Source organism: Epithele typhae, assembly GCF_022376455.1.
Source record: "Epithele typhae strain CBS 203.58 chromosome Unknown BXZ73scaffold_4, whole genome shotgun sequence".
NCBI classification, from domain to species: domain Eukaryota; kingdom Fungi; phylum Basidiomycota; class Agaricomycetes; order Polyporales; family Epitheliaceae; genus Epithele; species Epithele typhae.
In genome coordinates, this window is record NW_025954195.1 from 193,395 (window position 1) to 219,810 (window position 26,416).

General features: G+C 57.8%; 8 protein-coding genes across 8 annotated transcripts; 5 read left to right on the forward strand and 3 right to left on the reverse strand.

Moving 5' to 3' along the window:
* Positions 1 to 2,722: 2,722 nt before the first annotated feature.
* BXZ73DRAFT_40115 (uncharacterized protein) lies at positions 2,723 to 7,470 on the forward strand (the record flags this gene model as incomplete). Its single annotated transcript, XM_048018505.1, has 19 exons — positions 2,723 to 2,980; positions 3,047 to 3,294; positions 3,352 to 3,398; positions 3,452 to 3,496; positions 3,555 to 3,584; positions 3,637 to 3,900; positions 3,960 to 4,331; positions 4,389 to 4,431; positions 4,536 to 4,564; positions 4,620 to 4,778; positions 4,833 to 5,521; positions 5,573 to 5,627; positions 5,688 to 5,744; positions 5,803 to 5,865; positions 5,922 to 6,346; positions 6,405 to 6,497; positions 6,556 to 6,625; positions 6,684 to 7,219; positions 7,285 to 7,470. The coding sequence occupies 19 exons, from the start codon at positions 2,723 to 2,725 to the stop codon at positions 7,468 to 7,470; spliced, it is 3,669 nt and encodes a 1,222-aa protein (XP_047881874.1).
* Positions 7,471 to 8,445: 975 nt separating this feature from the next.
* BXZ73DRAFT_74101 (uncharacterized protein) lies at positions 8,446 to 9,163 on the reverse strand (the record flags this gene model as incomplete). Its single annotated transcript, XM_048021982.1, is given in 3 exon segments — positions 8,446 to 8,566; positions 8,586 to 8,647; positions 8,705 to 9,163. 3 exon segments carry the CDS (start codon positions 9,161 to 9,163, stop codon positions 8,446 to 8,448), a joined length of 642 nt encoding a protein of 213 aa, XP_047881875.1.
* Positions 9,164 to 14,407: 5,244 nt separating this feature from the next.
* Positions 14,408 to 15,934, reverse strand: BXZ73DRAFT_40647 (GPN-loop GTPase; the record flags this gene model as incomplete). The annotated part of the gene is made up of 7 exons (XM_048018618.1): positions 14,408 to 14,449; positions 14,580 to 14,702; positions 14,831 to 14,939; positions 15,180 to 15,323; positions 15,382 to 15,514; positions 15,561 to 15,640; positions 15,693 to 15,934. 7 exons carry the CDS (start codon positions 15,932 to 15,934, stop codon positions 14,408 to 14,410), a joined length of 873 nt encoding a protein of 290 aa, XP_047881876.1.
* Positions 15,935 to 16,291: 357 nt separating this feature from the next.
* On the forward strand, positions 16,292 to 16,964 carry BXZ73DRAFT_87486 (uncharacterized protein; the record flags this gene model as incomplete). The annotated part of the gene is made up of 2 exons (XM_048024585.1): positions 16,292 to 16,395; positions 16,529 to 16,964. 2 exons carry the CDS (start codon positions 16,292 to 16,294, stop codon positions 16,962 to 16,964), a joined length of 540 nt encoding a protein of 179 aa, XP_047881877.1.
* A 340-nt stretch (positions 16,965 to 17,304) lies between these two features.
* BXZ73DRAFT_97115 (uncharacterized protein) lies at positions 17,305 to 18,077 on the reverse strand (the record flags this gene model as incomplete). Its single annotated transcript, XM_048027259.1, has 4 exons — positions 17,305 to 17,453; positions 17,505 to 17,575; positions 17,783 to 17,946; positions 17,997 to 18,077. 4 exons carry the CDS (start codon positions 18,075 to 18,077, stop codon positions 17,305 to 17,307), a joined length of 465 nt encoding a protein of 154 aa, XP_047881878.1.
* Positions 18,078 to 18,838: 761 nt separating this feature from the next.
* Positions 18,839 to 19,980, forward strand: BXZ73DRAFT_40725 (uncharacterized protein; the record flags this gene model as incomplete). Its single annotated transcript, XM_048018635.1, has 4 exons — positions 18,839 to 19,175; positions 19,257 to 19,434; positions 19,486 to 19,703; positions 19,760 to 19,980. 4 exons carry the CDS (start codon positions 18,839 to 18,841, stop codon positions 19,978 to 19,980), a joined length of 954 nt encoding a protein of 317 aa, XP_047881879.1.
* Positions 19,981 to 20,278: 298 nt separating this feature from the next.
* On the forward strand, positions 20,279 to 22,105 carry BXZ73DRAFT_40354 (uncharacterized protein; the record flags this gene model as incomplete). The annotated part of the gene is made up of 1 exon (XM_048018560.1): positions 20,279 to 22,105. One exon carries the CDS (start codon positions 20,279 to 20,281, stop codon positions 22,103 to 22,105), a length of 1,827 nt encoding a protein of 608 aa, XP_047881880.1.
* Positions 22,106 to 22,675: 570 nt separating this feature from the next.
* On the forward strand, positions 22,676 to 24,710 carry BXZ73DRAFT_97118 (uncharacterized protein; the record flags this gene model as incomplete). Its single annotated transcript, XM_048027260.1, has 6 exons — positions 22,676 to 22,878; positions 22,938 to 23,620; positions 23,674 to 23,727; positions 23,776 to 23,838; positions 23,894 to 24,306; positions 24,369 to 24,710. The coding sequence occupies 6 exons, from the start codon at positions 22,676 to 22,678 to the stop codon at positions 24,708 to 24,710; spliced, it is 1,758 nt and encodes a 585-aa protein (XP_047881881.1).
* Positions 24,711 to 26,416: the final 1,706 nt, after the last annotated feature.

The window sequence follows — 26,416 nt, forward strand, 5'->3', positions numbered from 1 at the left end:
CGAGTGAAGACAAAGCTTCACATGGAGAAGACACCCATCGCGTTGGCTCGAGCCAAGTCGACCCGCCTGCCAAGCAGTACAAGTCTCAGAATAGCTCAATTGACACTCCCAAAGCCCGTTCACGGCCTCCCTCTAGTTGCGGCACGGCAGGCTCACGCTCGACACACAATCCATTACCAGCCACGGGAGAGAAGGGACCGCGCTCGAAGAGCAAACGAAATGGAGGGGGTCAAAGGAAGAAGCAACTTGAAGATGACTCGTCGGATGAAGAGCGTATCCACCGTACGTTCATATTCATCATTGCTGGCGCTGCAAGGTGCACTGACCTCTGCTTTTCAGGGCTCGCCGAGCGCAGAGAACGCAGACGGGCCAAGAGGGATATCGTCGATCCCCCCGAGAAGGTCGAACATGACGAAGAAGATCTGTCTGAGACCGAGCCTCGCAAGAACAGCGGAGTGCGGGGCAAGGAGCGAGGTCGTAAATCGAAGAGCAAGAGCAAGGACAAGAAGCTCAATGTACCGGCTGGTCTTGCTTTGATGCATGGTTTCACTGCGACTAACGTCGGCAAAAATCGACTGACGGTATGTTTTGCACTCAATTACGACCCCTCCTTCCCTCACGATGAATCAACAGCTACCATTTGACAATGTCGGTGTCTTCCGCAAGGGAAAATCTTCTGCTCCTGTGAAAGCTCCAAAGAGTTTGTCTATCCCACGTTTGTACTACGACGCGGTCTAACTTACATCTCTTTACACCAGAATCGAAGATATCATCTTTCTCTGAGGAGCTCTTCCTCTCAGCTGCTCGCCGACGTCGGAAGCCAATCCATGACCAAAGTTCGACCGACTCTACAAGCACCTTTCACTCGGGAAGGGTGGGCCAACGATGGGGAGGAACTCGGAAGAACACTTCAAGGGCAGCAGCAGTCTCCAAACGCAAGCGTCGCGAATCTCATAGCCCTCCAAAACCCTCTTCTCCCCGTACCATTCCAGCGTCCAGCCGAAACCCCAAGGTTTCTGCGACTCCATCGAGAAAACGTGCCCGCGTTACTGAGTCACCTGTGTGGGACATCGAGCTTGAAGGGGGGCAGCTTCCTTCTGAACCGGAACACGATGCTCGTGAACAAGTGGAGAAGGCGTCTGTAGTGGATGGCACCATCCTCGTGGATACTAGCAAGTTCGCTGCACGATGGGGACAGCTCAATGCTCCACCCCCTGGGGACGAACAAGCTCCCCCTAGGCCATCGTCGTCTCCATCCATTCATCCATCCCACTCTGCCTCGCAAATCGCCTTTCGACATCTGCTACGGGACGCTCATACTTCTAGGTATTTCCCTTCCACGACTCGTCAAGTCCTCGATGCTTCCGTCATGAAGCCGCCGGCGCCACAGCCATTTCCTGACATCTTCTATTCCGGGAAAGATGGCTGTGAAACTATGGCAAGGTCTCCAGAGGAACAACGACCGTCCGCTACAGAGCCTGAAGACTCAAATATTGCGGTGGAACAGCCATCTTATCCTTCTGCCCCCTTGTCGACACCTAATGCCCTTTGTCTTCCTATCACTCCCTGCTCTCATGGTGGCTCAGTCGGCTCTAGCTCTGGTCTCTCCATTGTAGCTTCCACTCTTGACGGTGATCGAGAGCACTTCCTGTCCGAGCATCCGTATGGCAGTGCGCTCAGGCGCGAAGCTATGATGGATATGGAACAACGTTCTCACTCTGCTGTTCCATACGACCCTCTCGGCGAATTCTCTGATAGCGCTGCCCAAACCCCTTCCGAGGCTCCAGAAGATCTTGCAGGATATCTGGACGACGTTGGACCCTACCAGCATCATATGGAGCCACTCTCGGCTTTCGACTATCCCACCACGGACCACTCAAATGGATTGATATCGTACTCTTGTTGGCCTAAAGTCGACAGTGAAGACGAGACTCACCACATGGGAGAAGCGGTCGGGGACCTTGACTACCACCTTCGGTCCGTGGGCTCCCAAGTGTCGGAACAGGATGATGCAGTCTCCGTTCTAGCCGCAGGCTATGACGCTCCAGGTCACGGCATCGCGGAGGACGACCCTGATTTCGCTTATCCTGCGGGCTTAGCCGACACCTTGCACCTGGACCTGGAAGACGGCGGAGCATCCGATGACGACTGGGAAGTAGGTTTGTCGACCTTACCTCAGTTCTCAGAAGGTCGAGCCCTTCTCCTGGGCGTTTTCTAGGCAGACCGCAACGAGGCGAACTGTTCCCGCCCAGGGGTAGGCAGCGTTGAGGCGGATGTAGCCCAGAGATTGCACAGACATTGGTTACCGCAAAGATATTGATCGACTGTGGCCCGTGACTCGTGACATTTCATGTAGAGTCTTTTGTAGCAACTCCTGCCTTGTTTGTACCTTTCTGTTATACTCTTTGATTGGCGCATCCACCCAATGTCCAGGGACGAAAAATTTCGATGATTGTCGGAAGGCCACATTATGCGTGGTGGACCCATAAACGACATGGATGGGTCTCGAATAGGAGCGGGCGAGTCATTGTGTGACGTAACGCGTTGTTTATCATTGTTTTGAGCGTGAAGCAGTCACGCCCCTTAAGTACTTTAGCGAGCGCGTCGACGCGACGCGCCTATATCCTTCCCCCTCCCCGTCTCTACCCTGCCAGATCGACTTGTGGACCAGACACACGCACCAATACCGCACACCGCATCCTTCCCGTCCTTCGTAGGCATTATGAGCCTCAAGGAAAATCAAAGCTTTCGTGTGAGCTTCTATGCTTCTAGCGCTCCAGGGTGCATTGTCGCGTGGGTCATCGCTAATAACGCTATCACAACCTTGTTCCTCGTGCCATCTCTCCTACAGAGCGGGCCGTTCATCAAGCCCGAGCCCGAAGAGCAGCGCATCACGCCTCTTGCTCACTCTGCGTCATGGCAGGCCGAAGCAGACATCAAACCGGTGGTCAAGCCCGAGCCTCTCGATGCGTCGTATATGGTGAGTGGTAGTATTGGGCACTTCTCTGTATGGAATAAGAGTATCAATGCGTCTTTGTATGTGCAGCCTCCCGCCCCTGTGAACGCGCCCCTCGGGCCGCAGGCAGACATGAAAGGACCCCTTCCAGCAGAACAGCAAGCTGTCGCTCCGCGTAGCTTTTACAAAGTTTACGAACGCGCAGAAGACATCGAGTACGCCCCTGAGCAAGCACTCAAGGAAGGCATGGGTATGGTCAAGGCGCTCAGGACGAACATTAAGCGGGTTCACCTAGGAAGCAAGATGCGCGAGAGCGTGTGGAAAGATGAGATAGAAAGGTTCGAGTCGTGTTTTTGTGCCTATCAAGTCTGTGCTCACCCCAGTCGGTTATGTAGCTTGTTGAGCCAAGGTGCTCCGACAACGATGATCGCGGTATGCGGTGGTGAGTGGCTATATGCGACTACTAGACGCCGTTCGTCTCATTAAGGTCTGCAGCCACCGGCGCCGGGAAATCTTCGATATTGAACGCCATTTTGGACGGTACGTGCTCCTCCGCTACAAAATGCGCGGGTTTGCTGACCGCTGGATGATGTCTTAGACAATGTTGTCCCCACTAGTGGTATGCGCGGTGAGTTGCTTATACCCCTGTCTGTACGCAATGAAGCTCACACGCATTTCAGCCTGCACCGCTGTAGTAACCGAGATAGCGTATCATAAGAAGACTATCGATGGAGATGTATCCTTCCTTTCAGAACATGAATGGCGCGACGAGCTCAAGGTACTCGTCGAAGACATGGTCGACGAAGACGGCAATATCAAGCGAAGCACAGATTTGCGAAGCGACGCTGGTGTTGCATGGTCGAAAGTGCACGCCGTGTACCCGTCAATCTCTCAAGAGCAGCTCGTGCGCATGAGCATTGACCAGATTATCGCGCGTGACCCGAGTGAGCATGTCGTTCATCCTGATTTCTCCGCGGTCTATTGATACATACGCTCTCGACAGAGATCGCGAAGCTGCTTGGCACCACCAAGCAGATTTCCTCCCCGGACTCGAAGGCGTTCGCCAAAGAGATCAGCAAGTATATCGACTCCAAGGACCAGAAGCGTGGCGACAAGAAAGACAAGAAGAAAGACAAGGAGAAGAAAGACAGGGAGAAGAAAGATGATGGGCCCGCTTTTTGGCCGCTCATCCGACAAGTTCGCGTTAAATGTAATGCGGCAGCACTCTCGACTGGCGCTATTTTGGTGGACCTACCAGGTGTAGCTGATGCCAACGCCGCGCGAAACAGCATCGCGAAAGATTACATGAAGAAGTGTGACTGTGTCTGGATTCTTGCACCCATCACACGTGCAGTAGACGACAAGACTGCCAGAGGTGACTTCCTTCAGACGCTGTTCACCTTCAGCTTGTCTGATGATTTGATGGCCACAGATCTTATGGGAGACGCGTTTAAGATGCAGTTGATGATGGGTGAGTGTTATCTTGGGATTTTTCAGGGTCGTCGACTGATTGGTGTTGGGTAGACGGAAAGTAAGTGAGCACACGTGTCTGAATCACCATATCTTGACAGGGTTATAGCTACGATGCCAACGCGATCACATTCATTGGTGAGCACTCGCCTCGTGTCGTCTTGGCCGCGTCACTACTAAGGTCTGTGTGTAGCCACCAAATGCGACGACGTCTCGTGCTCGGAGGTCATCAGAGGTCTCGCACTCGATGGAGACCCGGACCTCGAGGAAATCGACGAGGAGATCGAGAAGAGCTTGGAAGAGATTGAAGTGAACAAGGTGAAGAAGGCAGAGGCCGAAGCTGCTGGAAAAGGTACGTCCTTTGTCGTTCTAGGGAGTACTCGTTGAATGACTCCCATTTCTCAAGACGTCCAAGCTCAGCTGGCGCATTCCCGTGAGCTTTTGAAGGAGTATCAAGATCACCTCAAGGCTCTTGAGAACGGAGAGCCGTTTGAGCCGAAACTGACCTCTAAGAAGGCTTTGACGAAGGCTTCGTCGAGTAAGACGTCGGCCGAATCAGACTCGGATTCCGACACAGATTCAGGTTCCGACTCCGAAGCCGCCTCTGGGAGCGACCTCGATTCGCCGACGGGCAAGAAGCGCAAGAACAAACGGGGTGATAAGGCTAAGGTCCATCCCGCGAAGAAGCGCAAGGCAAACAAGACCAAGAAGGACAAGCATCGTCCGAGGGCCTCGAGCGCAATGGATGTCGATGAGGACGATGAAGACGACTTCATGGTAGAGGACGAGCTTGTTTTTAGCGACAGCGATGCGAACAGTGGCGAGGATAACAGTGATGACGACTCTTCCAGCTCCAGCTCCGACTCAGAATCCGAGAAAGGCGAGGACGCTATGGACGCCGAAGACGAGGTGACCCCGGAGAGTGTCAAGGCTAGGATCGCAGAGGTCAAGCAAGCGATTACGGACGGCCGTGCTCAACTCAACATCTTCAGGCAACAGCGAAAGGACGCCGTCGATACCCTCGCCTCTGCCAAGAAGCGCCAGATCGACGCTCAGAGACGCAAGAACGGTTTCTGCTCTCTCAAGCGATCAGGGGTATGGGCACCAGCTCGCATCGTGAAACCATGCTCATTGATCACCTTCCAGTTCTCTCGCGACGTCTTGAAGGAAGACTTCCGTACCGGGTTGAAGGACTTGGATGGTGAGCTTTCGTCGATCTCGTGTTCTTTTCATTTGACCTGACACTTGACCAATCTCACAGATGCAGAGCAAGAGAAGCAGAACCCTGACTCGTTCGATCCCACAGTGAACATTAGAGGTGCGTTCAGATCCGGCTTTTGCTTCTTGGCCCCATACTCTTAACGTGCTGCACTTAGATTACAGCTCCATCGACCTCCCTGTGTTCACATGCTCCGCACGCGATTATGTCCGCATGAAAGGTACAGTCCACCACCTAGTCCACGGCATGATCCTCGCTCATCTCAAGTCGCTTCAGGACAAGTCAAGGGCGACGGTGATCCCACGTGTTTCACCAGCACCAAGGATACCGGAATTCCCGCTCTGCAAGAATGGTGCCACCAGTTGACGATCTCGTCTCGCTCTCGTGCTGCCCGTAACTTCCTCACCCACCTTTCGACATTCTCCAAGAACGTTCGCGCCTTCCTGCAAGGTATCGGTGAAGTCACTGAGGCGGACCGGTTGACGATGAAGACCAAGTGGGAATCTAAGATGGCTGGCATGGATCCCTTCTATGATCAATTTGATCCTTACTACGACTCCGCCGAGGAGGATGATGACGACGGCATGGACGACTTTATGAATTTACCCCCAGGCCTCCAACCACAATTCTTCTACAAGATGAAACAAACCAAAGTCGGCCCAGATGGCGAGCCAGTTGGTATCACACCCCGGCTCATCAGGGTGGGTACATCTCCTCCCTGGCAGTTGTGCGACATTCAGTTCGATTTTTTTTCAACAGGAATTCCAAACTGTCATCGACGCTTGTGTGGAGGAGCTTCAAGAACGCTTCCGCGATGGCCTTGAGGAAAGATGCCATCTCGGCGCGCTCAACGTGAGTATCGGTCAAGATCACGGTGCTTCTGTACAATCTAACCTCATCTCCTTCATAGGCGGCTTCGGCTGCTGTACAAACGTCGGACACTTTCGCTGCGAGCATGCACTGGGCCACGTACCGTGCTAGTAAGTTACAGTGTCCTGGTGCGCTTGTGCCCCCATTTGACCAGCCTCCGTTGTCTAGCCCTTCGTCGCCACGGCTCCTGGCGTCAGGACCTCAACGTCGAGCTCACCAATCCCTTCACGCGCCAAATTGCCAGCTCATGGTCGAAGGTTTTCGAAGCCGACCTCTTCGTCTCGTTCGAACAAGCTTCGAACGAAGTAATCCAGCGTCTCCTCAGCGACATCGAGTCCTCTGCCGCGGCAGGGCTCAAGGACCGCGCGAAGGGCCAGGGAGAGCTCTGCATGGAAGAGGCCCGGGTCGCGCTCCGCAAGACGCTTGACGTCGTGAGCGAGACGATGACGACTGAGCAGAAGGAGGTCAGCCGGTGCCTTGCCCCGCACGTGCAGAACCAGCTCATGGACGGCTACAACCGTGCGATGGAGGAGCGCGGGACGGGAAGCGTCGCACGGCAGAAGGCGGTCTTCCACGACTACGTTGCGCGCACCAAGGACCACGTTTTCAATGGCGCCGCGGACGTGATCATGACGCGGCTCTCGAAGGCAGCGGAGGCAGTTGGCATCGCGCTCAAGGGGTCGCTGGTCGAGCTTGCGCGCAAGGTGCGCACTTCCTCACTCGCCTCTACGTAGATCCATTCGTGCTGACATGGAATCCATGTGCGTAGATCGAGGTCAGCATCGCCGTCCTGTGGGAGGGCGTGCGCGACGACCCGGAGCAGAAGCGCGTCCGGGCCGAGTTCGTCGAGACCGTCAACGAAGTGCTCGAGCAGGTGGAACTGTGGAAGAGCTCGGAGAACCTCTCCCAGGCGCTGCTCACCTACACCAACGACGACATGGACGACGCTGCCTAGGCGCGCCACATTCCTGTTTCCCTCCTATCTTCCGTCCTCCTCTTTGGCTTGATCACCCCAATTAGTCCCATGCTGTCGTATCTTATGCTTCTCTATCTCCAGATCCCCAGCACCTACTGTAGTAGTGAATGGTCTTGTTCGCCAAAATCTCTACTGTACAACCCCCCTCTTCTTTTGAACGATACTGTACCGCCTAGTGCTCCATACCGTATGCCTCATCGTATCGTCTCCCTCGTAACGTTTTGCTTCTTCTCTTTATCTCCTCTCTGTCTCCGTCTCCTGTGGTTACGCATGTGCCCCGAGCTGTGTGTATTCTGAAACTTTCGAAGATTCAATGTATGGACTCGCTTTCAATCTCGACCATCATGGTGGCTGTGTCACGCCAAGAGGAAAAGGAGGAGAATGCAATGTCGTCCAATCATCGAGGCCAGGTAGTGAGTTGGGCAGACGCTCATGCGTTCATGTCTGGAAGCAGCTCGCCAGCATACAGGTGAAGTATATGTGCATTAGGTCCGCAGAGGTACAAGAGATAGCGAGTAATAGGTAGAGCGTGAAAGCGATCGTAGCAGGGCCGTAAAAACGTGACAACGACGGATTGGCGCACACAGTACACGTCGTGGAATCGTGAAGTCGTAGGGGGATAAAGAGGACGGGGTGCATAGCGCAGCCGCGGAGAACATTAGGACATCGAGTCGACGGGTCGCGCAGGCGCGGTGGTGGTACAAAGGGCATAAGGATACCGGTCCGAGTCTGGGGGGAGACGAGGCCGAGGAACAATAAGGCGTGCATGATGTGTAAGACAGAGCATGGACGGAGACGGAGACGAGAGCGGAGAGGATACCGAAAAGTGTCGAGTCCGTGCGCGCGCGCGCGCGCGAAACCAAGGCCGGAGCCGCGCACCCGTCGCGGCACCGCCAGGGCAGGGAGTCGGGAGAACGCGCACTTCCCGCCTCGGGGGTGGATGTGTGTATGCGCTCACACGGCGTAGATGGGGCGGCCGCGGCGGTCGACGGGGTAGCGGCCGGTGCGCGGGTCTATGAACTCGACGTGGCGGTCGCGGCCCAGGCCGAATACGGCGGATGCGGTCGCCGAGGGGCTCGTGGTACGCGACGGACGGGCGGGGCGTGTGCGAGGTCGTGCGCAGGATCGGGACGGTCTCGCGGGGGCGAGACGAGCTCTGCGAAGCACGGTGAGGAGGCGCGCGGGGACGGGGTGAGGGGACGAAAGAACGTACGCGGCGGTGATGGTGGGAGTCTGGCTCGGCGACGCGGACGCGCGAGGAGCTGCGCGGGACCGAGCGCGAGCGCGGCGGAGGTGCGCGCGGGGCATGGACGGAGGAGGAGCGCTGGCGGGTGGTTGTGGTGTGGCTGCGGTGCGGGCTGCGGTGCGTCGTCGTCGTCGATTCGTGGTGGGTGCGATGGTGCGTTGGAGAAGACGGGTAGCCGCCGCTGCCGCCCGAGTGGTTGCGCGTGTGGCCATGGTGAGGGGAGGGGTGCTGGCGGTAGGTGGGGGCCAAGTACTGAGGCGCGGCGGGTGCGTACGCAGGGGCAGCCGGGATGTATGTGGTGCGGCGCCCTGGCGAAGAGTGGTGGGAGGAGGTGTAGACGATCGGGCCTGGGGCCATGGGGGGAGAGTAGGAGGCGGAGTAGGCGCGGGGACGGTAGGTGAGCTGGGGGGTAGGGTAGTAGGACATGGCGTGCTAGGGCGGGGGGCGGGTGTGGATAGGATGGAGCATGGTGCGCAGGGCGGGTCTTATAGCAAGGTGGAGGAGGCCAAAGTTTGAAAGGCGCCCTGCCAATGGCCGTGCGAAAGAGAGAAGCGATTTCGTCATTCCTCCAATCTCGATTGTAGATCGACCGCGCGTTCGTGGGCGGTGCGCGTCCCGCCTCCTCCCCCCCGTCCGCCCATCGCCCGCCAGTACTGCCTCGAGCAGCCTGTGCGCCCGCAGGCCCCTCCCCGCCGGCCTCCCTCGCTCGTGTGCTCTCGCCGCCACGTTTCACGGCGCCCCCGTGCCCGTCACCCACTCACATATGCCGCTCCCGCCACTGCGCCTCGTCCAATCCCAGTCCTCTCTCTCCGCCGGCTAGCAGGTGGAGGTTAACGAGGCCTGTGACCTCCGCAGCTCGTTCGTTGTCTTGCCGGACGCATTGTCTGTGGCAGGCGTCTACTTCCGTATATCCATGATGTATTCTTCATCCGCGGACGCCTACCGACGAACCTGCGAATCAGGGAGGCTCGTCGTGCTGCCACCTGGCCTCGATCCTAACCACTCGCACGCCTCGAGCAGGCATGCGCAGTCTCTCTCAGGGACAACCCATCTCTGTCCCTCGAAATCTATCCTCGTCGCACCACTTTTCTGAAAGCGCTCCATCCGCTATCACGCAGCACTCAGGGCGGAGCACCCCCGCTCTCGCCGCTTCCCCCTTCCTCTGATACACCACCTGCTCACTCCGCCCCCATAGCACCTATGCAATCACTTCAGTCCATTCCCATTATGGGAAAAACCCGCCGCGTGGCCGGTGGCCTTCTTCCAGTCTGCATGTTGCCTTCCGCCACTTGGTTACTAGCGACCGTCCAGCAAGTCATCTCTGGGCCTACCTCGTGTAAAAACAATTCAATTCGCCTCGCGGCGGCGAAGAAAAGCCTAAACGCATTGTGGCCACACTCAAAACCGCGCATCTCCCTAAACGAGCTCGAAAGCGCGTTATTCCCCTCTAGTATTCCGCCCCACGTCTCCCAGTTGGGGCGGAACACGACACGCGCCGCGCTTCGTACGTACAGACCAGCATATCACCACCGCGATCTCACGCAGTTAGGTTCTTGCGACCGCAGAAGCTGCATGTTCCCCGGCCACGCTGCATCGCAGAAGTGGCCACACAACTTTGACACTGCGCGTCCCCTCCGCCGGACCCGCCACTGCCTTTCTCAGGTGGGATGGTCTTCCTAGGTTGCCACCACCGCCGTCCCAGGCCACCTCTAGGTTTTGCAGGGACATAGTCTATCCATCCAGGGTACCCCCGAACCGACTGTGCCCGCCAACACGCACACTGTACCCGGAGCACTGTCACACACAGGCTCTACACGGTGAAAGCCCGAACCCGCACCGTCCGGGACGCGCAGCACCCTGACAGCCCTCAAACAAGCTCGAGGTTGAGCGCCGCGAGGCCTCCCATTTTCTGCAACCTAGCCACACTCTTTCCTCGTACTCGCGCCGCCACCACCACCCGCAGCGCTCCTACGGGGACGGGGCGCCCGCCACCCTTCCGACACAACCCGTCCTGCCTGTTCGGGATAGGCACTCTCGCCCCACCGCGCGAAGGCGTAGAGGAAGGCCCGAGCTCGAGGACGCGTGCGCGCAAACACCGCGCCCGCCCTGCGCCCCCCGACGTCTGTACGCGCGGCGTGCCCACATCGTGCTGGGGTGCCTCCACTCGCCGCGGTTCTCCCCCACCCACCGCCGGAGTGCCCCGCGCCGCACAACTCCCGGCTGCGAGGCCTAACTTTGTCTCTAGCCAGCCCCCAGAGCCCCCGAAAGCCGAACTCCGAACCGCGATCAGGACCGGAATGCACACCTATCCACCCCTGGCTTCCCGGCTTCCCTGTGCGATCGACCCCAAGACACGCTGCGAATCGCGCACATCTCCCCCGGACTCCCCCACCCGCCTTCCTCTTCGACCCCGCTTCATGTCGACGATGACGAAGCCGGGGCGCGAGGTCGTATGACGACGCAGCCGGTTGCTGGTGCGGCCTTCGCGGGATGCTTCCCGCGCGGGCCCGCGCCGATCCTCCGAACCCACGGACGGCGGCGGCTCGGGGCGGCTCGTGGCTCGCCCCACGCGCCTCGTGGGGGGTCGCGCCGCGTGCGAACGCCGTGGCACTCAACGCCAACACACGCGGACTGGCGGGTCCTTCGCGCTCGCAGTGGCGACATTAGAGCCGTTTGGAAAGTTACGATAGTGAACCGTAGTAATCGTGAGTTGGAGCGTTGGAGTCCCTGCTCCACGCGACTGCCCGGCGGGTGTTTGGCCAGCGGGCCGATATGCCGTGGAGCAGTGGAGGCACCGAAGTGGCGTCAGGTTCGTGCACTATAGTGCATTTCCAAACAGCTCTATTGAGCACCCAGCATCTTCGCACTCGCCACCCTGGCTCCGCCCCGCCGACCCGCGCTCGGTTGAAGCTTGAACGCTTGAACGTTGAACGTCGAACGCGCAGGTTCGAACGTCGTCATCGCAGAATGGACATTGGAGCCTCGCGCGCGGGCCCATCGTTGCGGGGCGGCGCTCGGGATGATTGGCCGCGCCGACAGTGGAGGCTGGTAGCACGAGGTACGACTGGTGCGATGACGTCCTGGTCTCATTCGCGGGAGGCGCGCGTGATGCGGGGTGCGGGCGTGGTTCCGAGTGCTAGAACTCGCGTGGGGCTCAGTGCTCGCGTGCTTACCGTGATTGGGCCGACGCGGAAATGGAGTTGTTCTCAGCACCACAAATGATATGGATCCTGGTCAGGTTTAGCGAGGGACGCGCGCGAGCCAGCGAACTTGGAATTTGGAAAGACGCATCGCGTCGAGGGACGCAATTGGCCGCGTCGACTGTGGGACAGCGACGGGGGGAAGCCTGCGGAGAGAGTTCCCCGTCTGAGTCGGCCAGGGCATGCCCGCCCGCTCACCGCTCCGCTCGCGTTCCTCGACTTACGGCGCGCGCCCCCGCCCCGCCCCGCCCGACATACGTCGGTGTGGGGCGCACACACCGTACCTACGTACCGTTTTGGCACGGAACACGAAGGCGCGCGGCGCTGTGGTCCCAAAGCAGACGCGCGCCCGTCGGAACTCTGTCCGCGCGGGTGGCTACCGCGCGCCCTTCCATTCCGGCGGGGCTGTCGACGGCGGAGCCCTCGCTCCTCGGTGAGGTCGATGTCGCGCACACCTCTCCTCATGTGCTTGCGAGGCGAACGAGTCTCCGCCGTGCGGGTGCCGTGCCTAAGAAGGCAGCTTTCTCGCAGTGGCATGTATGTATGCGCAAATATTCATGGGCCGCGCTATCGAAGGCGGAGCGCTAGCCGCGGGCTCGAGTCAGATTCGAGGAGGTGGAGTGGTTCGCAGAAGGAAGGGCGCGACCGCAGCTGCACCGGTGACACCGAGGCTTGTGGAGAACCCTCAAAGGCCACCACGTAGGAGTCGCGCCGCACGCCGCTGCGGCACTGCGCGAGGCCGACTCTTCTTGGCCTGCGAAGCCAAGTGCGGCGGGAGCCTAGTGCGCCCAGACGCATGCTCAATCGCACGGATCCATCTGGAGGCCGACGATCCTCGCTGGAGCTGCGTCCGACATGCACGATAAGCAGGTCCGGCCAGATCCCTGTTCGCTGAGCGATCGGTGCGAGAGAGCTAACTACGATAGGAAAGCGTGTGGCCAAGCCCGGATCCTGTGCGTGCGGTCAAAGTCGCGGCGTCTTAGGCTAGGACGGGGGCTGCGCACGAGTTCGTGCTGAGCTCGGCGTCCCCCATCAGCCCACACATGCAATCATCCCGGCCGCCACTGGAGTTTGTTAGGACAGAAACGAGGACTGCGGGCCCATTCGGGATTTCGTCCAAACAGAGGTATGAGCGACCACGCTGCAGAGCGTCTGATTGATGTCGACGAAGACCAAACGTTCAGAGTTCAGGACATCCATCGGGAAGCACGCGTATACGCCTCTCAACGCTCGCGAGCGTCTCGTGCACGGCCACGCACGAGGACGCGCGACCGTCGGCGACGTTCTGCGATGGACGTTGAAATTGTGTGTTGTGCGTGAATGCGGGGGCGTGCGGTGGAGGGAGATAATGAACGTCGGGCGCGTCGTGCCTCACGCTCTCCCCTCAAACGCCCCACATAATTAATGCCCGCCAGTGCTGCCCGCCGACTCCGCTCTCCCACCCGAACGTGCGCCGCATCCCACCCGAACGGGAACTTGGCGATCGCGTAGAGGGCGGAAACACGTAACCATGCGCCTGAGCTTGCCCCCACCGCGCGGCGGCCTCGAGGCGCGGTGGAGACGGGCACGGATCCAGACGGAGACCCGGAGGCGGAACTAGGTGGTTCTGAGTTCGAGCGTTCCAGGGGGCGGTTTGACGCGGGGGCGACTCTGCGGAATGGAGGCGCCGTGGGCCAATCGAGGGTGGTTGAGGAACCATTCAGGGCTGGTGGCTTGACCGACAAGTGTGCACTGTGCACGGGCCCAAGCCAAGGGTCGAGAAGAACAGCATTGATCATGGTCGACGACAAAACCCTAGTATTCGGGCGGCGCCAGGCGCGACATCCTACTCCATGTCGACAAAGTCTCCTTCGTCAAGGTTTCCGGGCTGTGTGTTCGTGCGATGACTTGGTTGTGATCGAGTCGGACGTGGCGATAGCAGCGGATTGTGAAGGAAGACCCCGTGAATGGAAAGGCGTGATACTCGGCAGACCCGATTCAGCGGCACGGAACCAGCACCCGTGAAACGCACCTCCTCCGGCTCTTCGTCTTCGCCGTTTGAATGACATAGTCGATGTGACTCAGTACCATCTCTATCCGAGGGCCCCGCCCTCATGGGCGATAAACGAGGTTTTTTTTAAAAAAAGAAGGGCATTAACAGCAAAGAGACACAGCATGGGGTACGCACGATGCCGCGGGAGTTGTGTTCTGTTTTCTCTTCCCGGCTCCCTGGAGCCGATTTGTGTCAGCCACTAGATACCTATAGAATGATCATGTCAGCTCGACGATATTGTGTAATTGGGACACCGATGTTTGGATTCCCGCGAAAACATACATTCGGACAGGGTTGGTCGGACGCTTGACCAACAAGTGTGTATAGGGCCCACGTCATGGGTCGAGAGAAATAGCATTGATCATGGCCTACGACAAAGAGCAGGATCCTGCAGACGAGGTAAAGCCCGCGCTGCAGCTAAGTCCAGGGGTAGTTGTACTACTCCATGTCGGCGAAGTCTCCTTCGTCGAGATCTCCAGGCTGGCGTGTGCGCGATGACCAGGGTTGCGATCCGGACGGACGCGATAGCGAGTTTGTGTGATAAAACACCGGCGTGATACCACTCGTCAGAAAACATGAAACAGCTCAGAACTCGCATATATGAACGTACCTCCTTCGGCTCTTCGTCCTCGCCATATTGCATGACATAGTCGATGTGGCTCAGAACCGTCTCTATCGAGTCAGGGCTTGTGAGGTCCAGAGCCAGGAATTTCACCAACGGATTTTCTTCGATCTGTCATATGTGCATGGTGGTTCAGCGTCGATTGTGATCATTTGGTGAATGTCCATTTGGTCCGAGGAGAAGACGGGCGAGGCGGGGAGGTTAGCGACGAGATCTACGGCGAAGTGCCTGGGACCCACCAGCTGAACGATGGCTTGGTTGAGCGCGTGGAAGCGCGAGTTACGTTCAGTCTTCTCCTCGCGACTTCCTGGGGCCGATACGAGGAGCATGGGATCGGCTTCTAGATACCTGATGGACGGGTCATGTCAGCTTGGCGAATTTGTGTAGCTGGGTGCTGCCGTTCTGAAATTGGCGCAAAGGGACAACAACGCAGGGTGATTGGACCGTGAGTAGGATCACCGACCAATAAGCAACCCGTAGTGAACGGGGCATACCGTCTCTCAGCAAATGCGAGAGATAACAAAGGCTCCATTTGGAGAAATTACGACGCACCGCCGAGAAGGAGGGGCACGATACAAGACAGCGTACCTTGCAATATCTTTTTTCGTACGCAGGCCATTCCGACCGCTCCCCTTGTCTTCAATATTTGTGGTTACAAGGTCCATTTTTGACATAATATTCAGCCAAGGTACTTCAAGATTGACCATAGCAGACATGGCGGAAAGCACACCACTACCGCCATGAATGATCAGAACGGTGCCATCATTTCTGTAAAGCCTTTGATACTCACCTGAAGAATTTGTACTTGTCCTCCATGAACTGTGATTCAATGAGGTACACAGCGCATGTCCGGATGCCCAACCTTTGCAAATGGCGGACAAGCGTCGGGAGGAAGGGATGGTGCGTGTAGAGCTCAATCTGACCTGCCTATCCGTCAGCGTACGTTCGTACTGGGAGGAGCACACCCACCTGGACAGTCAATGATCAGGTAGTCGTCCTCGTACCCGCCAAGTTCTTCATCGAGCCAGTCCATGTTCTCCATAAGATACCTAAGATACCAGCCATTTAACGTACGCACAAAACACAGAGTGAAGCACTCACTCGAAACAATACACAAGGCCGCCATTCGGGCCGTAACCCAGCTCACTCATCACGTCGTCGAGGGAAATGAGACCCCGGATGTCTATTGAAGGCTGGTACTCGAACGCGTCGGTGTTCGCGGCGGGGTCTAGGTTGACAAGATGTCCGGTTCGTCTTGATGTTGAAAGGTGTGTGATCATGCCGTTGCAAAACGTTGACTTGCCTGCCCCCGCGGGGCCTGTTACGAGCACGGCGTAGCGCATGGTAGGGAGTCACAGCGGGTGGAATGAAGGAAATAAGTTATCGTTAAGAATGGGAGACACAGTGAAGAGAGCGGACTGCTGGTCGAGGGCACTGGGAAAGCTGGGCGGGGGGAGATGGTGGTGGCGGGGGCCAGACACAGCGAAGTCCTAGTCGCGCGAGCGCTCGCCGCCTCGGGAAGATAATCTACAGGCGCTTCCTCCCGCTGCTGAACTTCAGTCGAGGCAGCCTAGAGTGCTGCTCGTGCCGCAGTGCTGCACGCCGTGCATTGTGGACTTGGCACGCCACCATCCCGCCGACGCCCTCTCCTCGCACTACCTCCAAACACTCTATCTGCTTCTGTAGTGCAATATCTCACCATGTCGAAGCCCGCCATCATCCCCGAAACCACCACCGCCGGCATCGCCGTCGATCCCCGCACGCTCGAACGCGTCATCCCAGAGTCCCGCAGGTTGGACGGCACGTACGTCTCGCCCGCGCTGTCCCAGTCTCGCCGATGCTCACAGCACGCTCGCACTCGTGCCCTCCGTACGCTTCCGTTCCGCCGACCCGCCGCCTCTCCCGCCCGCGCCGCTCTCCCACCATCGCGCCCGCAGCGTCCGCAAGCAGATCAAAATCCGCCCGGGCTTCACCCCGCAGGAGGACGTGCGCCGGTTCCGCGGCACGCGCCAGGCCCAGGCGGACGCGACCACGCTCCCCAAGGGGCACATCATCGGCTGGACCCCTCCCTCCGCCGCCGCCTCCACTCCGGGCGCGGGCGCGAGCAAAGCGGGGCTGAGCAAGGCGCAGAAGAAGAACGAGAAGCGGAAAGAGAAGCGGAAAGAGAAGCGCGACGAGAAGGTCAAGGATAACTGGGACGATGACGACGACGACGACGACGAGGGCGAAGGCGAGGCGGAGGCGGCTTCGAGCACGGCGACGCCCCCGCGCGAGGGCGCACACACAGCGGAGAAGCCGAACTGGGCGGTCGCACAGAAGGCGGACGCGGCGGATGCGGTCGCGGACAAGCTGGGTAAGCTCGAGGTGCGGTGAGAGGCGCGTCGTACATTGGATCTCTGTTGTATTCCATCTGTTGTATACCTCGAATCTTTCTTAAGTTTTCGTGAGTTTTGTTTCGTGCGTAGGTGTGCGAGCGCGGATACCATTAGCAGAGTGTAAAGATAATTGTAATGTCTGTATAAATGGATGCCGTTCATTGTAAGGAGTGTGTGTACCATATTCTACACTGTTGTGAGTTCTGCACCACTGAAAGGTATACGACGGCGACCTACCGAAATAATGTACATTCAGCGAGGCATCCGAGATGTACGTAGCCTATATTACCGACGTGCCTCTGATCTATCGGCCAATTCGCCTGCGAAAGCCTCAAAGTCTATGGGAAAAGACTAGCAACACTGGATGGAGACTCGTCTTCGCGCCGCTGCTTCGTAAGTTGCTTCGCGCGCTTCTCAGCAGCCTTGGGCTGGACGACATAGACCTCCATTGACACGATGATGACAAGCAAGAGGGCACCCAGTGCGCCTGGAGGTACATCAGCATTCGGGCCGAGATTGCACCCCGACTAATACTCACCGACAGCAGCCTTCATCTTCTCCCAGCGAGATTCTTCAACCTGAGTCTTGAGCTCGCCGATCTCGATGAGACTTCGACTCAATGCCTCCTGCGAGCCCATAAATATTGGCTAAGGCTATTCAATACAGGTGTTGGAGTCACTCGCCTCGATCTGCATGTCTATTTGCTTGAGATCACTCTTCGTGTCGTTCCTCCGGTTATCCAGGTCCATCTGGATCCTGGGAGCATGCCGTCAAACCCGGAATATTTGGACCAATGAAGGCTCGCGCAACACTCACTCATGCTTGAGAGTAGCAATGTCCTCTTTCATCAGCGTGTTCAGCGTGTCCGTCTCTCTCCGGAGCGCCGTAGTCGCCGTCCGCATCGCCGCCGTCTCGTTCCTCGTGTGCATGCTCGACTCGGTCCGCAGCTCCGACAGCGCTGCCTTGAACAAGTAGGCTTGCTGCGCACGCTCAACTTGTATGTCTCGTCGGCTAAAGCACAGTCACTCACTGCTTCAAGGTCCTGCGTGGTGAGCGCATCGTGCTTGACACGCCCGATGCGGTCGACGAGGAGCGCACGGGTCGCGCGCATGAGGTTCCGCGCGATGTCCGTCGCGAAGCTCTGCTCCAGTACGCTGAAGAAGCGGTACGTGTTGAAGGGGGGTACGAGGTGTTCCGGCGAATGCGGTGGGTGTTGGGGGAAGGGCACGTTCGTTCGCGGATCTATTGGCGGGTGCACGAATCGCGCAGGTACCGAGGACGACGCTGGTTCTACAGCTGGAGGCTGATCTCGAGAGGCTTCTGGTGAAGGCCCATGTGGACCCGTAGACGAAGCAGACGCATCGTTTCTAGATGGAAGAGGAGGTGGAGGTCCAGAATATCCGGACGGCGGAGGAGGTCGTGACGGGGAAGCGGATGGTGGCGGCGAAGTAGGAGGAGTAGAGGGCCCCGAGAGGCTGGAGGGATCCTTCGGATGCGCGAGGTGGATCGCCGCTACGTCTTTAGGGTGTCGTGGATCCGATATCGTGACATACGGAGCGAAGCGAGCGTTCCGTAAGGAAGACTTGTACACCCGAGGACGCACGATATCTTCAGGGTGTATGCGGGTGCCGCGTAGAGGCGACAAGCGAAGGGAAAGCATAGACAGTCGCCAATGGCTGTGTCGCGGAAATGGCGAAAGAGAGGAGGAGCGGTGGGTTCTAGTTGAAGAGACGAGGTCGCAAGAGGGTCGGGGGCAAGCAAGACTACTTGTAGACGCGCATGGCCGGCGCGATGTGGAAGCTGCGAATGGCCGGAGGCGCTCGATCTTCCTCTCTCGCCCACTGCTTTACTCTTGAGAACGTCTCTGGCAACATGACGAGATACACCAACTTTGCACGAAAGCGCACCTACGTGGAGGCAGGCTTCGACGAAGGACTCGATATGGACAACGAGCCAGAGAACACACACACCCTCACCAAGGCCACTGAGGACGCTCCAGAAGATAACTCTGCGATCACGGAGCCCAAGAAACGTAAGCGTGTACGACCCAAAAAGGCGCAAACGGAGGCCGCAGATGGGGAAAGCTCCGTTGATGTCGATGGACATGCCAAGGGGGGTGCGCAAGGGGAGGGAGCGCGACCGTCAAAACACTCGAAAACTGGCGACAAGCGGAAGAAAGAGAAGAAGTTTGACAAACGCGGACCGAAAGGTAAGCCTATCTACCCACTTGTTTTCTGTAACATTGGTCTTGATCAGTCGTTAGATGCGGCTATGCGCACACATGCTTCAGAGCAGCGGAGATTGAAGCGCATAGACGAGCGAGATGCGGATACCATCTGTTTTGCGTGTCGAGAGAAGGGTCACTCTGCCAGAAACTGTACAAACAAGTTGGCCGCCGACGCACCAGACGGGGAGAGGACAAGATCTGGGACCAAGGCCGGACGTGATGCGGTTGGTATATGCTACAGGTGGGCATTGTCGTACGGAAACTTTCCGCCGATCTTGATGGGTTTTGTCAGATGCGGCTCACGCAGACACAACTTGTCGAAATGCCCAGAGGACGTCAATCCATCCAATCCACTTCCATTCGCGTCATGTTTCGTATGTTCTGGCAAGGGGCACCTTGCTTCGAAATGTCCGAAGAACCAGACGAAAGGAATCTACCCGAATGGAGGATGCTGCAAGCTCTGCAAGGAGACCACGCATCTAGCTAAAGATTGCCCTCTGCGGAAGCAAGGTCGTGTCCCCTATTTTGGCCGCGCATGCTGCACTGTATGATTGAATGAATCGCAGAGGTCGCCACTGCGACTTTGTTCGTGGGGACTGGTCAGGCCGCTGGGGCAGATGAAGACGACTTCCACACATTCAAGCGATCGACAGTCGAGGTCGATAAGACAGAACGGGCAGAGGAAAAGGCGAAGAAGAAAGCTAGCGTCATGGTCGGGGCACACACGGGGGTCGTCAAGGCGTTTGGCAGAGGGCCCGTGGATAAAAAGAAGGTCGTGTTCTTCTAGCATAGATCTCCGTGTGGTACATGGCATATACTCCCCGTGATGATTAGCGCGGTGTGTCGCTCGCAGAGGTTTGGAGGTGAAAGCTTGACATCATCGGCGCGTGTAGGGCACGTGGAGACACTGCCACCAGTGGAATGCACCTGCCTCAAGCGAGGGCTCGGCTCCATGCTCTCTACGCTGCCACCCACGACGACTCGGGATGTCCAACCCTCTCCCTTCTCAGTCCCCGTCCGCGCCCCCGACCGTCTCCAAAGCGTCCGGCGCCAAAGCCAAGGCTGCCCCCCCACCCGCTTCAGCGATGTCAACAGTCAGGACCAAGAAAGACGTCGCCAAACCCTCCAACCCTCCGCCTACCATGCCCAAGCCTGTTGCCCAGGAGCACAACAAGAAGGTTCCGCGTCGCTCGAGCAAGCCGATCATCAACTGGTTTCAGCGAAAGCTCGCGGGCACCGTCCGTGCTCGACGTGCGTCCGAGTCGCAGCGCTATGGTGCGTCGTCTCCACGAGGCAAGACCGAGAAGCAGCATCGTCGCTCGTCAGTGCCCATGCCTCCTCCCCTTTCCGTCCACTCGCGAACTCGTAGCAACGGCACTCGTGCCCACAGTCTTCGTGGTACGATCTCCCTCAATGAGTCCCAAGACGACGTGGAAAGCAGGTCCTTCCGTAGTGTCTCGGACGATGGAATAACCTCCTCCGCCGCTCGCGAGTCCCTCTACTCGCCTGCAAGCTACCTTGAGGCAGATGACGACGCCTCCCTGCGGCCATTGCCTCCAAGTTCACCGCCCTCGCCGGCTCCCTCCCGCGACTCCTCCTCGTACCTGTCGCATTCACGTACATTCCGCTCGATGGCGGCGAGCACCAAGCCCACCACCCTCCTCAGTGTCGACCTCACCGGGGGTATGGCCCACATCGCCCAGGCCCCTCCCACCCCCACGACCCCAGGTAGCCGTATTCCGCCACACATTCGCACCCACTCTGCAGGCCTGTCCGCTGGCTCGATCACCTTCTCCGCCTTCCTGCCCTCCTCACCCTCTCGCCCCTCGTCCGGCAACTCCGGCGCGGCCGCCTCGCCGCGCGCTACGGCGCTCAGCGCCCCACTCTATACCTCCCACCACCCGCGCAATAACCCACGGCCGTCCTCGCCGCCCCCAGACGACGCGTCCATGCTCACGCTCGCGTCCTCCGCGTTTGGCTTCCCCAACGCGCGCATCGGCGTCGGCGCGTTCGCGCTCTCCGGCCGCGGCTCGATCGCGGACGACGCGATATCGCAGTGGAGCCACACCGTGGCGCTGACGGACAGCGCGAGCCACCTAATGATGACGGGCGACGTTGAGGAGGGCATGGAGGAAGGCGGGCGATACGTCTACCCGGACGTGGACGCGAGCGTGCGTGCGCTGCGTCCCCGGAGCTCACGCCGCGGGAGCTGGGATAGCGCGGTCAGCGGATGGAGCGCAAACGTGCCTGGGAGCGCGGTGCTGCCCAGCCCGGGTGGAGCGAAGAGCAAGAGCATGTGGACGGGGAGCGTTATCACGGGTACCGGTGGGATCAGTGTGGACGGTGGGAGAGCAGACGACAACGATGTCGAAGAGGAGGAGGAAGAAGAAGGGAATGGTGACGACCTGCGGACGGAAGAGGGCGTGGAGAGCAAGATGGATAGCTTGACCGCGTCTTCCCTCACTAGCGACGGTGCCACACCCAGCGTCGTCCCCGCCATCCTACCGCCTGCCGATCAACCCATGGAAGGGTTTGCGGAGCTCTCCACCACTGTCATGCCCGGTTCGAAGGCAGACCTGCCTGCCGATATCGTATCCACGGCCACCCTCGCAGGCTCGAAGACTCGATCCGAAATCCCTTCTCCCCCTGGTGCTCCTACCGATCCGCACCAGGATGGTGCGAGTACGCCTACGAAGACGGAAGTTGCTCCCGTTGAGCTCAGCCAGGCGACCACGGTGTTGTCTCTGGATGCGTCCAATCCGGATCTCGCGAAGGTCACACCTGCCATGGCGGTTCACCAAGCCCTTTCGGACGCTGCCCCTCAGGAGTCCACAGTGGAAGCGAGCAGCCCTGCTCTTCTGAGCCCAGCACAGACGGAGTATTTGTCGCCGTCAACACCAGCGGCGGCTTGAGTTCGGTCGAGGGGGCGGTTTCTTGGCTTGGCAGGATTGTCGTGGTAGCGAGGTGGTTTTTAGTTCGTGTATTACTACGCTACTGGTTTCTGTTCTCCGCTATTCTCGAACACACTCATGCTGAATCCTCCTTAGCTCTGCGTTATGAATGTCTGCATTTTTTGCTCGGAGCCACAGCTACTATCTCCACCTGTGCTACGGTGCCAACAAGTATTGTCTCGTTCGCGAAGAGCTTGTGGCGTGCCGCCAAGGTGCCTTGCCATCCTTGACCCTCATCCACAACCTCGTCACCTCCCACGACTAAACAGTGCCCCCTACGACACGTCCTTGTGGGCAATGCCTCCAATCTCACAGGCCAAGACCACCACCTCTGCGGCTAGATCCGTGGCAGGGTCATCCTCCACGACTGGATCGCCCTCCACAGCTGACGTAGAATCGCCAAAGGTCGTTGCGCGGGACATCGTTGCCTTGTCGTCAATTCTTCGAGATGCCCGACCGATAGATTCCACCAGCGCAATACTGTCAGCTGACATCAAGGACCACCTGAAGGCCGTGAGCAACATCTCCTTCATGTATACCTCAGGCGGCCCTGGAGAGAGCGGGACTAAGGAGGTTGCAGTCATAGGTCAGGCGGATACCGACGGTATCACCGCTATTCTCCTGTCGCGGAACGCATCTTCTACAGAAGCCGCAAAGTCTTCCGCACCTACCCGTATCCTAGGAAGCTCTGAGAGAGGCTACGAGATACTGAAGACTTCAACCGTCCCCCAGATGTATGTCTCGTTCGACTACCAGCGTTGTCCAAGCCATAGTTGCTGACTGAGATTTACAGGGACTTTTCCAATTTCGACTCCTACGCGGAGGACGCGACGTCCGTTATCCAGTTCTTCTGCAGCAAGGATCGCTCAGGGCCCGATCGGATATATATCGCTCTCGTTTTCGCTTTCATCATCACTCGCTGCTATCACAAGTTGCTTGCCCGCGTGGAGAACGGAGACAAAATTTGGGGTGGTTCGAAGGGCACCGAGTACGATCATCCGACAAGTTACATCCGGCGAGCGTTCGACTCCAAATCCCCATCGTCTATCACCGAGCAACACTTCGTCCTAGGTCTACCACCCTACATCGAGATCTTGCTCAGCGAGTGGGGTATTGAGCCGTCGTCCTGCACCGATCAGACTGTCGATTCCACCGCACCTGGAGCTTCGACCATACCTGGGTCCTCCGCCGCTCAAAATGCCTCCACAAGACATTTCAAGGTCTCGGCCGACAATGCGAAGCAGTGGGCGGAAGCCCTTCACGGCATCGTACACAAAGTTAGGACTTTTCTGCGCGAGATGGTGGAAAAGAAGAAGAGCTCGTACGAGATCCTCGAATTCCTGCAACTGGAATATTACATGGTGCTCTTGCAGGCTCTTTTGAGGTGTGGCGTTGTTTCGCATCTCATCACCGGGAATATCGAGATCGCACTTTCCAAAATGCGGGACCACAACCTGAAACGATTTGTCCTCAAGGGTGAGTCTCAGCTGTGATTATCGTGATTGCAGCGGTGTCTGACATGAGCAAAGCCATCATCACTAAGCCAGATACTACGGGTAAACCCTCGATCGACCCTCACGAAGGTGTGTTCCACGGGTCTTCGGATGTCCCGAGGCTGATGAGCCATACAGAGGAGAACTCGAGCAGAGGAAACCCTACGTCCACAGAACATGTCGGGTATGATGATGACGAAGGTGTGTCACTTCCTTACTATATTGCCCAACGAAATGTTGATCTCTCTCCGAATAGATCTGGCTGCGGACGCATCTACCGAACCAGGCGAGACGGAGAAATCCCATGTGATAAGATACCTCAAGACGCTTTTGATACCCTTGACCATCATCCTCACCTTGCAACGCCTCCGTAATGCGCGCCCCACCTCAGTCACCGTGTACCGTTTCCTGAGCTCCGCCTCAAGCCTCTCACCTACCAGCTCCTCGGGCCTGTTCAATGAAGTCCTGCGGGCAGCACATGAGAGCGACTTAGACGTATCAAAGGACTCAGACCTTTTCAAGCTGAGCACATCCAAGAAGACCAAGCACAGCGCAGTGATACACACCGAGGCAGCTCTCATGACTCTCGTTTGGTCTTTGCGCGCAAACCCAAGCACTGCAAAGGCGGTGTTGGGCGAGGCTTTTGAGGACCTACAGGACATGTTGCGTGTACGTCATGGCTAAGCTGTCATTCATCGAACCCTCGTTGCTGATTCCACTTCCTCATCCAGGAAGGGGAGATCCTGATAGGAATCAGCAAAAAATGCTGCTATTGTTGCCACCTCCTTGCCGAGGAGCTCGCGTCCAACGGGTCCCCCTCTCCAGTCAAGTTCGTTCTTCAAGGCACACACGCAACAGTTTACCCGTGGCTCCCCCCGGACGGCCTGCCGCTCAAGGTTCTTCAAGGCATCAGGGCTAAGCTCAAGGAGGCTCTGATGCAAGCCATCCGGGATGAGCTATCTAGCACCGGCTCGGCTCAGAGCTCGCCGTTCAGTACCACCTCTGAGCTAGCTTTTCTCCCCCCCCAAGAGACGCGTGAAAACTTCGTGAACTTTATGTTGGGTACCAACTAGGAGGATTGATGGTCAAGTGGGCTCAAGAGCCCTGCCGAAAGTTTACGATTCACTTTTTCTGTATTTGAACCACTTGTATGCTAAGTTGGTACAGAATATTACACAGTGCCGATCGGTTGCAACATGGTGCCTACCACATATGAGTGACCAGTCTTTCCTGCGTGGATGGCGTGCGAGGTTGTTGAGGCCTCAAGCTGTTACGGTCGCGGAGCGCGGGAGCGCGGAGGTCGGGCGAGTCGGAGACGAGCGGAAAGGCGGGATCGGATTAGAGGACGCGCTTGACCTCGGAGAGGCTCGCGGTAGTGGGGAGACGGGAAGGAGAGGCGACGGGGAGGAGCCAGGAGGCAATCGCGTGGCGATACAGTGAAGCGGGCGCGAGAATATAAGTGATGCAAGGTAACCAGTGGCGGACGATCGTATGCTGGGCGTCCGTAGCGGGTGCGCGCCGAAGCTCGTAACCAGACAGGCGGAGCAGGCCATAACACAAGCTTTCAAGCCATTAGGCCACCATTGTGGTCTGAGATTGAGACGATACTTCACCATCATTTTCCGCTTAATATTCGTCCCAGCCAGATGGAGACAAACCCAAATTCAGCAGACCTTCCTCCGCATTTGGGCCTCTAGCCCTGGATGACACTGCTGTATTGGTGTCAATTTGTGTGAGGAGCACCTCCGAAACATGTGTTGTCCTGCCGGCACCCGACTCGGAGCTGCGTTCCTTCGCACAGTACTCATGAAAAGGTGGTCTAATACACTGTCGTGATAGATCACGAGTCCTGCTATACTAAAGGGCTTCAACTTTATCAGACACCAGGAACGCTTCCCCTGGATCCGCTCTCTGGTTTCTTCGCAAAGCGGTGAGCAGGCCAGCCTCGTGGCTTCAAGTCGAGGGCAAAAAGCGACAGTACGGTGGTGGCCATAAATACTCACTTCGCACTCTTTGAGGTCATTGGAGGCGCTTTGTGAGATCGCCATGAAGGACTCTAACAACATATGTGTGCTGGTGGATTAAGATGGAGGCCATGCCTGTTGCAGAGCGAGCGCCGAGAATTGAACGGACAGGGTCGACGCGTGGGCCATCACGTGTACAAACGCAAGCAGCATCGCGGTCACCTGCCAACAGGCTGCGCAGTCAAACGAACGCGGGATAGATTCTTAGCTGTGTAGTTACACGCGCATATGTGACACACGGGGATAGAAAGAACGTAATAATAATAATAAGCCAACAGGCTGCGTCCTCCTGGATGCCCGGAAAATTTTGCCTGAGCTCCTCTTCATCTATGCTACCAGAGATGTAGTATCTGTGGCAGGTTCTTGACAAGCTCGCCTGGTTGCTGGGGCTCTTAGAAGACCTGAACAACAGTGGATGTGAGGAGCGTTCTGAATCGGAACCATATGGTGCGTTATCCCCTCCACTCGTGCAGTCTGTGGCTACTCAAGTGCTCACTACTTGCCTTGCTTGGAATGTGGCGCACTATGATGCTGAATTGCTGATGTAGATCACATCGTGTCATACCGCTCACGAAAGTCGCGGTCACCTGCCACACCTCTTGCGCCCGCCCCCCTCCACCCGCCGCCTGGCCTCGTATCACCTGGCATGCTCGTCAGGCCGCCCTTCCGATGAGAAGCCTTGTGGGCCTGGCCGACGCGTCTCTACATAAACTCCCCTCCACGCTCGTTGACCTCGTCCGCGCTTTCTCGGACTT